This window comes from Vidua chalybeata, chromosome 1 (assembly GCF_026979565.1).
Source record: "Vidua chalybeata isolate OUT-0048 chromosome 1, bVidCha1 merged haplotype, whole genome shotgun sequence".
NCBI classification, from domain to species: Eukaryota; Metazoa; Chordata; class Aves; order Passeriformes; family Viduidae; genus Vidua; species Vidua chalybeata.
In genome coordinates, this window is record NC_071530.1 from 104,194,971 (window position 1) to 104,206,204 (window position 11,234).

At 41.2% G+C, this 11,234-nt stretch overlaps 1 protein-coding gene across 3 annotated transcripts in view; it reads left to right on the forward strand.

Annotated features, from left to right (window-relative positions):
- DLGAP1 (DLG associated protein 1) overlaps positions 1–11,234 on the forward strand; it is a 399,684-nt gene that overhangs the window by 382,476 nt on the left and 5,974 nt on the right. For all 3 annotated transcript variants that reach the window (XM_053949747.1, XM_053949760.1, XM_053949753.1), the window contains 2 exons: positions 8,254–8,345; positions 10,232–10,384. In XM_053949747.1, coding sequence (XP_053805722.1) covers positions 8,254–8,345; positions 10,232–10,384 — 245 coding nt within the window. The remainder of the gene's footprint in view (positions 1–8,253; positions 8,346–10,231; positions 10,385–11,234) is intronic.

Genomic DNA, 11,234 nt, shown 5'->3' on the forward strand with positions numbered 1-11,234 from the left:
ATGCTCCTTGCACAAAAGCTGTTTCAAGTTTTAGAAGTGAGCTTCTGGGAAACACTAAGGAGCAGCTGCTTTTAGAGAATTCAGTTTTTTATAATTTAGGCACACCTTAGCATATTTTCCTGGATATAAAAGTAATATTTTTCCAACCCCCAAATTAGCTTCTACTAAGGACTACTGCTTCAGCTCCAGAATTGCTTCTTAAAAATTTGTAACCTTTCCTCTCAAGAAGAGAGATGTTTGAATTATTCTGAAATGTAAAGGTTTTGATTTATGGAAGAAATTAACACTGGAAAAAAAATTCTTAGAAATGCATAAGCTGTTTCTGCTGGAACTTTCCATTCAACCCAGTGAATGAAAAGGTATGATCTAGATAATCAAAGTCAGACAAAATTGTAAGCAACTGGAAATTGATTTTAAAGGCAAATATAAGATAACCTGAATTTTAAATTATGTAAAGGTTTTATATTTCTATAAAATTTATGTTATATAACAGGCTAACAATTTCTTCTGAAGAAAATATATGGAAGGTTTGACCTTAAAAGCAGATCCAGATTGCCCAAGTTCTAGAATTTTGAATCTCATTTTTAACTATCAATGCATTAAAAAATCTCTTTGCACATGTATCAGAATAAAAGAGTTTCTGTTGTTTCTATAGTGTGAAGAAATAAACCTTGTGAACTATGAGATTTTTAGATTGAAAAATAAGTGTTAACACATAACAAACAGGAAACACACAACTTTTATAAGTCATAACAACTCAGGACATATGGAAAACATATTCTATGACAAGGGTGGTGAGGCACTGGAACGGTGTTGCCCAGGGAAGTTGGGGATGCCCCATTCCTGGAAGGTTCAAGACCAGATGGATGAGCTTTGGGCAACTTGGACTAGTGGAAGGTGTCCTTGCCCATGGCAGTGGGGCTGAAACTAGATGATTTTTAAAGGTCCTCACTAACCCAGACTATTCTGTCATTCTATGAACTGATAATACTGGAAAAACCTATAAATATTTTATTTGTGCACCAAGGTAGTTGGTGCACCAATAAAGTAGTAGGAAAAGAACATGAAGTGAACTTTACGAGGCTGATAGATGCAGAAAATGCTTATCTGTACAGAATTTTCTCTCAATGTCTCAGTGTCTTTGATATAAGACAGTTTTAAAGGGCTCTTTGAGCATTCAGTAGGAGGAGTCAGTTATGGGGAAGATAAAGAAATGGTTAGGCTGGCTATTCCCAATGCCTCCTCACAGCACACCCAGCATGTGTCCCGGCGCTTCTTGTGATCACTGGAAATGGCAGGAGGAGAAGGGTCACCTGGGTTTGGTAGCCACTGTTGCAGTACTTATTTCGGTGTGACGCTGTCAGCTGCTGTGGCACGTGGCAGCTGCCTCCCACAGAGGCTGTGCAGGGCTTTCTGCTGTGGCTCAGCACGTCCCACTCTACCTGGTGCCAAGGAAAAGCATATGGCTAGGGCCACTCTGCCTGCTCAACAGTGCCAGGAACAAAAGCCTGCTTGTTACAAACCCTGCTCCAAAAAACGTCTTTTTCATACATCTATACACTTTGAAGAGAGAGAGGAAAGGAGGAGAAGAGGTGTGTTTACTTTGCTTTCCCTAATGAAACATAACCAGAGCTGGGAATGCATCCTTTGTTTCCAACCTGACATGCCCAGCATGTGTTTGGCCAGATAACAAAATAACGAGAACGTGTGATGAGCGAGGTTTTCTCGATGCCATGGCAGCTGACAGAGGGCTCATCCCCCCGGCGCTCCACGTAAAATGATCCACGCTTCCTCCAGACAATGCGGCCCTTGTGCGGAACAGCTGTCTCGGGGAGACGGCTCGCTGCTGTTTGACAGTAGCTTGTATGTTACATAGATACGTAGGGTATTATCTAGCTGGGAATGGATCTACCAGATGGGATTGAATGTTTCTAGCTGGGAAATGGAGTCTGCTGCTCTGTGTAAAAACAAGCTGTGGTTCAGCGGCTGCACGATGAAATGCCAATATAGAGAGAAATGTGGCTTCCTTTCCGCCATGAATTATTTATTGTATGGTATATTCTGGTTTTATCCGAAATCATTTTCTGATAAAGATGCAGCATGTGTGACAGGCAGATGAACACCGCTCACACTTTAAGCTAACATACTTGATATGATTTCATTGTATTTTGCAGTTACAGGGAAGTTAGCTACAAACTCTAGGGCTCTCACAAAAAAAAGAAAAGATGTTACACATCTGAGGCTAAACACCTTGTGAGACTTGATTGACGCTTTGGATCAAGCCTCAAGTGAAATCAACTGTTGACTTTTTTTTTGCTTTTTCCTCAGCCACCTGCTTGCTCCTCCTACCTCTCCCCTGTAAAATTTCAAGTAGTCATAGCTTCACCACAGTTGTTGGTGACTTTTGGCTCAGACCTCTACTGTCACCATTTACATACAAAATTAGCAAACCCGGCTCCTTGCACAGCTCTGAGCATTTTTTTCCCCAGCAGCAGTGGGCACAGGGACATATTCCTATGGCCTTGGCCTGTCTTTGGAGGGTTTTTTTTGCTGTTGTTTGTATTGACCATCGTGGAAGAACTAGAAAGTTTCCCCTGCTCCCCCTCCAGAAGTTTCTCTTTCACATGAGGTTGTACTGTGGCTTTGGTGTAAAGATAACCATCAGAAGCAAACAGCAGGCCTGATTCACCACAAGTCAGGTGTAAGGTGTAATGTGGGTTTAGTGGCGAGAAAAGCTAGGCCAATCAAGTGAAAACTAAAACAGAAAACCAAGGCTCTCACAAGACCTGTCATTATAACTGTCTTGCATGTATACAGTAGCCCTCTGGGCTAGTGTGTGAATAAAGGTTGACCTCAAATCTACAGGAACCTCACTGCTCAGGACCAGAGCCTCTACAACCAGTTCTGGCAAATTATGCAATGCTTGCACACTGTCTGCTGTTTTGGTTTGTTTCAATTGTTTCAAAAGAATACACAAACAGTAAAGGTTAGACACGAGAGAATAAAGTTTAGGAAAAGGTACATTTTTCATAATAGTAGTGCATGGCAAAATAAAAAGAGACCCGTGAGCTCACTCTCAGCCATAAGCATGGAAAACCATTTGCCATTCCTCCAGGGCTTCTCCAAGCAATCCCGGCCTCTGCTGTTGCGAGGAGTGTGACAGCCTCATCCTGCAGTGGGCTGGGACAGCCGTGCAGAGGGATGGGCACCAGCGTGACATGTGGCCGAGTCCTGCTGGAATCCCCCTGGCTACGTGCCTCTGGCCATATGCCCAACTCATCCTTTTCTTGTTCTGGTTTTCTTTTGTCCCCAGAAGAGACTTGTCCGTACATGAGGGTTTCTCAAAGGAAAGCCAACAAGGAAAGCTCTACCAGTGCCCAGAAGCTAGCAAAGCAAAAAGTGAAATCCACAAGCAAGGAAACGATCTAGTTTGGGGGGGGGGGGGGAATTAAATGTGCTAATAAAAGCCAAGTAAGTCAGAGAACACATGGAAACTGCTTTAAACCAAATGAGAAGCATTTGCTCATGCAGACAGCCCTATTAATTTCAATGAGATCACTCCTATAAGTATATATGACTCAAAGAAAGGACTGCTCCTTCCCTAGTTTGTTCCATTTGGCTGTTTTCTCCTTAACAGCTGAGCTTAAGACCTGAGCAGTAGCTTTAACTTTGAATTTCCTGGCTTTTGTCATACTTGGCGTTATTTAAATGTAGGTCTGTCAACATGAATAGGCTAAAATGCTGGTCCATCCTGGCTTGGAAATGGATTGTGACAACTCTGTGGCAGGATTGCTTCATATGCATAGTGCCCAGCCAACATCTGCAACGCAAATGTCAGGCTGTGTCCCTGTAATTTCAGCTATTGTTCCTGCCTCTTGCTCCTGGGGCAATGAGCAAGTCCCTGGTATTCTGTTCCCTAGCTTGGGCCCTGCCTATCAACCAGGTGTTTTCACGTTAAGGGCATTTGATAGTCAGGAGTTGTAAAGTGCCTCCTTTGTCACTTGTTAGACCCTGGGGCCTGTCAAAGTTCAAATGCAAATACATCAGTTGGGGTTTCAAGGCCAAATAATGCTGTCCCTTCTCAAAACTCCCCTGGCTTCTCTATGTGATTACTTTTCACATCACTTCAGGTGGGTTTTGTTATTTTCCTATATTTTGTTATCCTTGTTACACACAGTCACCTTCCTAGTTAAAGCAGATGACAATAACTATTTTTTTTTTTGCTTATGTTCACAATTCTTTTATTTTGTTGTTTTCCTGTTTGTTTTCCGATGGAGACATGGAGGAGGGAAACACATAGAGCTCCACAATTTCTAAACAGGTCCTATGCAATTCTTAGAACCAAGAGAAGCAAGAACTTACTGCTTGAACAGCACACAGTCCAAGTCTAATTTCAAGGATGTTTTAAAAGAAGAACATGTTGGAGGGGGGGGGGGTTTAAAGACACAAAGATATTCACTGTCATGTGTCTGTTCTAGAATAATATTCTGTGATTCCTAGATAAGAACAGTAATAGTGAGGAGGCATTCCACAGTAGGTGAATTCCATCAAAATAGCTATAAGTTCTTCAAAAATAGACATAATTATCCATGTCTTAGAAAATGTCACAGGAGAGAACTGGATTTACAAGGAAGATAGGTCAAAGCAAGAAGGGAGAAAAAAAAAAGGGAAAAATTCAAACTATTAAAACAAAACACTGCAGTACACACAGTTCTCCCTCTGGGGAAGAGGTGACAGCAAAGCATATGATGGATGTTAATAACGTTGCTTAATGCATTACTGGAAGGCATTCAGATCCAACAGTGCTGAGTGTGCTGTATAGTCCTGTATGGAACAGAAAGCAGATATGAATAACATTATATAGGTGTTAAATCCATTATGATTGCATCTTGATGGATTGGAATTTTTTGTTGCTTGGTTTTATATGTTCTCTTTGTATCCTATTAGCTGAACACATCAATTTGAATGTTTATGTGTTTTTTCTCCTGTACCCCATCTCCCTTGCTGTTAAAGATTTGTCTGATTCTTTTCTGATTTGTTTTGAGTATTATCTTTGTAATTCCATTTATTTTCTTGGTATTTGGCTTCAAACCTTGCAGGCTTTTCTTCTAAGAAAATCCATTGGTCTATTTTTGCTTTTGATTTTTCACTACACCTTGGCCTTTCTGTTGGGCACCAGAGATTTTGACTGAGTAAGCAAAATGAGCACTGTGCCTTGAAACACTAAAAGCAACGTGGGTTTAGAAACAAAACTTAAGCTATTGATAAGGCTTTGTGTCTTCTAGAGACATTCCTTTCAGCTTTTTGTATGCTTTGTGTTTTGCCTTTTTTCCCCCCTAACTTCCGTGACAGAGTTGGTTGTTGACCAGTTGCACATTAACAGACCCCTTGCTTTTGAGGGGCGAGGAATCAGTGACACTTGACTAGATACAGCCACAGCTACAGCAGAAGTGGTAACAATAGAGAACAGCATCAGCATGCATCCCACAGTCAGCTGGGATGATGGTTTTTAGGCAAACAGCCAGTCACTAGGCAGCCAAGGACAAGGACTTCCTTTTCCCTCTGCTGAGATCTCTGAATATTAAGCTCTTCTTCCCAAAAGAAAGAGGCATATTACCATCCATCATCAACAAGTTGTATATACATTTCTTCATGCCTGGGATGTGATTTCCAAATCATTTGGTGCAAGTTTCCAGGAAAAGCCCACTTTTTTTTTTTTTTTTTTTTTTTTTTTTTTTTTTTTTTTTTAATCCCAAGAAGTTGAGAGATTTTTTTCTCCCCTTCTCAACTTCTCAAGTCTTGGGAAGCGTCAGAGTGGCCGAACTCCAGATGAGGCAGCTGTTCCCAAATATACTCAGTGGGAAGAGTTTTCATAACAATGGGAACCACATGAAAGCGCTCGGAGTAGCTCCTCCTACTATTGAAAAGTCCTTTCAGTTGAGTGGTTTGCATATTGGGTTGCATAAATGACTAGACACACCAAGGGGTCCATTTTCAGCACTGTGCGCATAGAATTAGACACGCAAGCCTTGCTAACAATAATTAGAGTTGTGTGCAAAACTCCCTGCGCAATATGCTGAAAGTATTCTGCTCAGTGAATCTTCCAGCTCACGGCTATTTCCTGGCAGTGCTGAGCTGAGTTCTGGGAACAAAATGAAAGTCTGGGCTCTGTGTGTGTTCACAGAGCTCTCTCCTATAGGTTCAGAAAGAAATGTGAAAAGACTCTCTTCCCTCCCCCTTTCTTTACCCTCCTTTGTATGTCTGAAGTATAAATGAACTCCACATCCCACTTTTCCTCCAACAGCCTTGAGAAGTGAGCTTTGAGACTGGTGAAGGAAAAACCATTTGCCTTGAAGAAGGAGAACACAGATTTCATATAAGTGTGCATTGAGTTTCAGTTTATCACAAGTATTTGTGCCAGTCTGCTTAGCATGTGGCTACTCAAACCCTTGGAGAGGCCTTTTTCTTACCAAGCACTGCATGGTGGCATTCTGGTAGCTAGCACTGCAGCCAGTCACAGGACTAATGAAACGCTAAAAATCTTATTAGAAGGGGTTATAGCAAAGTTGCATGTATTTATGTATGTATGTGTTTGTTTATTTATTTATTTTTCATTGTGGTAAATCAAAATACTTAGCAGTATTTTCCCTGGGGAGCTCTGTCTTAGGTTTTATATAAAAAGTGACTGTGCCCAAGGGATGGTGCAAAAGATGGCAGATTAGGACTAGTATCTCTTCTAGGCTCTACCAGCAATTCACTCACCTTGAGCTGGCCACTTCATCTGTTTGTTTTTCCTGTTCCTCCTTCACCTGTCTCGTATACCCAGACTGTAAATTTGTCACAGAAAAGTTGCTGTGTCTATTTGAGGGCTGGGACAATATGGGTATCTCTGAGTAGAAATGATGGTGAGAATTGTGACACAGTGGCTACCATTCATGTCTTTCATTAAGGATAGTGGTAATATTTAAAAAATTCATTTAAATTAGTTGTTTAATCACTTGTTAACCAGAGAATTGGGGATAATAAGTTATTTCAGCTGAGAGAGAAAACTAATGAAGGAATCAGATAAATCTGTGATGCCAACCTGTTTTTCTTAAAGACAGTTTTGGGTTTTTTTCCTGAGCATTGGAAATCTCAAACAGATCGGTAGCTGCTTTCTTGCTCACAGCATCAATTCTTTCACTCAGCAGTCCCTAAATTCACACTCTCTTTTCTGGATTCACTGTCTTACTGCCAGCTGAGGCCATGTCTGCCTTTCCGCCGTGTTTCTGCATTCTTGCTTCTTTTTTCACACACACAAAGGTACACACATACACACATGTTCACACACATGTACAGGTACACACACAGAGTCTCCCCCTGGACCAGAACTCCCCAGAGAGCCTCTGAATGCACCAGTCTGTGCCTTGGTTTTGGGCAGTGTATTCCAAACTACCCCTGTAAAATCCCAGTGTGTGAATGCAACCAAAACAGTGTGAGCTTCTGCTTTATTCAGAGGCATTTACTATCGGCTGTCTTCTGGTTCACTGCAGCCCTTCACAGCAGTCGGTCAGCCCAAAGGGGCAATGAGTACCCAGCTGTCTGTACAAAGAAGTCCTCAGTCAGCTGTGCAAGGACTCTTTGACACCTCCCTCCAAATCACCAGCAAGGAGGAGAGGCCAGGGTGCCATTGCTCCCTGAAGTACTCCTGGGCATTTGAATTCAAAGGCAGAAGCAGCCTTGGGTTGTGCTCATGGAAAGTACTCAGAAGGTCCAGATGAGAGTTGCTGGTGTGCTCTAAAACAATCATCCCCTTTCTGGTGCTCTGGTCGATGCACCTGACAATAAGGCCTGAGTTGCTAAGTGAGGTGGAGAAGCAAACAGGTTTTGAGAGCTGCATGTCCTTGTGCAGGGAGCTGGGTTTGAATTCAAAGCCTGAGCCTGGGTCATAGTGATACGAGTGGTGACATTTCTGGTGAGCTTTCTATACAGCCTGCAGAAGCTTTTGATTAGCCACGTTTACACTGTCGTTACAACTGGTTACAACTGGTCTCACTGGAGGAATGAGTGCAAGATGCAGCAACCTTTTACATATTTTTTGCCTCATGGAGATCTGACCTTAGACTTATCAACTTTTCTCTTTTTGTGACTGAAAGATAACATACCTTTTGAGAGCCCGAGCTGACTGCTGAACAGCTTTCTCCTCTCTTTTTATAGGCTTTTAGTTGCCTGCAGCAAAGAAAGCATTGTGATTTACTCTTCTTTTTCTCTCAGTTCTAGGGAAAATTCGAACTGCAGTGGGCAGTGCCCAACTTCTCATGGCTCAGAAATTTTACCAGTTCAGAGAACTTTGTGAAGAAAACCTGGTATGTAATTTTTTTCTGCTAGATACTAATGTGTGCCTTTTACCGACCCTGGAATAATCCTACATAAACTAAATTGATTTTCTGACTGACGTGGCAGTTTTTCCAGTAAAGGCCTTGATATGAATTTGGGAGTAACTCAAACTTGTCAGAGTCAGCATGAGTTTCACAATAGTTTGAGACCCTTAAAATAAAGGCAAAAAGCTTTGGGTGAACTATCACTGAGGCTCTGCTACTGACTTTAGAGGAGAAAGGATCTGTCCCTTGACCATTGAGTTCATAGGCACACAGATGGGTTGAACACCTTAAAGTCTTTCAGGGTGGATCAGAAATCTCCTGAGCTGGGCTTTCCCAGGTGTTCCTGGGAAACAAGCTCCAGACTAAAATCTACCTCGGTGGACAAATTCAACAAAAATTGGCTCTGTCTTAGTAAGACTTCCAGGTCTTAATATAAAAACTGAAAAAGCTTTCTGATTGCACATCTTTGCAAATAACGGCCTACAACTGGGCAACCTGCTAGCGTCAAGCACTGAAAAACTAGGAATTGAAGTATAATCTCTGGTCTCCTCCTTATGACTCTAAAAATATATACTTTATTGTTTTCAATAATTGCACCTTTCATGGTATAATCATCCTACCAAAATCCTTTGTCAGTGTGACTGTGAAAAGCACAAATAGAAATTTTATAAGGCAACCAACTGACTCTTTTGGGTTTATTGCTTCTGAAGAGGAAGAAAACTAAAGGCAGAATAAAACTTGAGCCATGTAAAACATCATGCAAGGTGCTACTAGTAATTTATTTATTAACAACAAAATTAATAACAGTGTATCAGTGTAGTCTGACAAGGCCACAGCACCCATGAAGCCTTGCTGACTGGTGTAGGAAGTCCTCAGCATTTATGAACAGACATGCTTGAAGTGAGTGTATGCCACATCTCATTTTAATTAAACAGTTTCAGCTGGGAACCAGCTTATAGGGACACATCCTGGAGAAAGCCTTACCTCGTACAAGCCTTGCCAGTGGAGCAGGGATTAGGTTTTGGGTACACCCACTGCATGCAAAAAGTGTTCAGAGCTGGGGTGCAGTGAAGGGACAGGATTTATTTGGTCTGGCCCAAGCTGTGCTGAAGATGCTGACTGTCCAGATGCTGGCTTCTGAGCAATGCTCTTGGGCTAATGAGTTTGTACGCACAAAGCAATGCTCCCCACCTGTGTCCCAGTTTCATTTTTTCCCAGAAATCTGCCTGTAAAAATGGGTTTACTGTGCTTCTGCATATAGCTTCAGAGCTTTTCACCCTGCATAGGTTATTCTTGACAAAAAAGCAAACAAGCAAAAAAAGCAAACAAACAAAAATTGGCCTGAGGTCTATAAGAGAAAATTTTACTTAGTGTATTTTTGTAAACCTTACATTCTCAGAGTGCAGAAAAAGTGTTCAAACATTGGTATATCACTATTTGTGCATGCAGGAAATGTACATTTGCACAGGTATCACTCTTTCTTACAAGTGTGAGCATGGTGGGGAATCCTTCCTCATGAAAGTGAAGAGGAGGTTGGCAATTAATTTCAGTGTAGATAGGATTGCCACGAGTTGTGCCCAGGAATATCCTTAGGCAGATCCTGCCACAGGAGCCCTTTACCCTTAGTCTGTGGGGGTATCCACTGCCTTTGGTGAGTGGGTGTTTGCAGGGCACAGCAGCTCAACACCAAGCCAGATTCCTCAAAATAAAACCTGCCAGTAAGTAATGCTTTGTTTTGCTCCTCTCTCTGGGTCTCACCCATCACTTGGATCTGCTCAAACTGCTTTGCCAGCCAGATTTGTAACCATTTGCACGAATTCTTTACATTAAGAAGTACTAAAGCCAACATGTTTTTTTCTTCTGTTACACAGAATCCTAATGCACATCCACGGCCGACCTCCCAGGATTTAGCAGGGTTTTGGGATATGCTGCAGTTGTCCATAGAAAATATTAGTATGAAATTTGATGAACTTCATCAGTTAAAGGCCAATAATTGGAAACAGATGGATCCTCATGACAAGAAGGTAGAACACTGTAGATTTTGTATGCTTCATTTAAAACCCTGCACAAATACTGGACAGATTAAATAGGCCTCTGTGTTACAGCGTTAACATTAAAAATGTGAAATGAAGCTCATATCAAATTAATTTCATTGTAATAACAATGTTTACATAATAATCATCTGGGATATTATCTGTAATATGTTTCAGGCGTATTTTTAAACCAAATCTGTCTTTGTGAATTGGATAATGGGAACGTGGTACTTTGTGAAGCTTTACATTTAATCATATTAGATGATCAATCGTTGGAAGGAACTGCCTTATATATTGATTCTTAAAATTAAATAAATCACATTTACGGTTCATATTATTGCATACAGCAAGAGTTCTAGGTTGTGTTACTGAAAAAACTAGGGAAGCACTGTAACCATCGCTGACTTTGGTAGCCAGGTTACAAACAGCAATATCAAAAATATGCCTTCCAAAATGTTACATGAAAAAATTACTTTTTTTTGTCCATTTGTTTGTTTTTTATTTATTTTGGGCTGTTTTTAAATGGGTGATTTCACAAATGCATTCACTTTCCTGGTATCGTTGTTTACCTGAGGTAGCATAAAAATCATCTGGAGCTTTGGTGGGGGTTTTTTTCCCTTTTTTTTTTTCTTTTTGTAAATGTAGTCTTCTGTCACCATGAAAAACTACCACATCCAAGTGTAAGTCACATTTCACGTTACATTCTCATTTGGCACCATCGCCTGTTTTTTTTCCTCCTCACTATCCACCTCAAGACAAGCAGCATTTGGGTGAGCCAAAATACACAAATGTTTCAGAAAATCCTTAGAGCACAGACCCATTCCTAGAGGAACCAACAGTC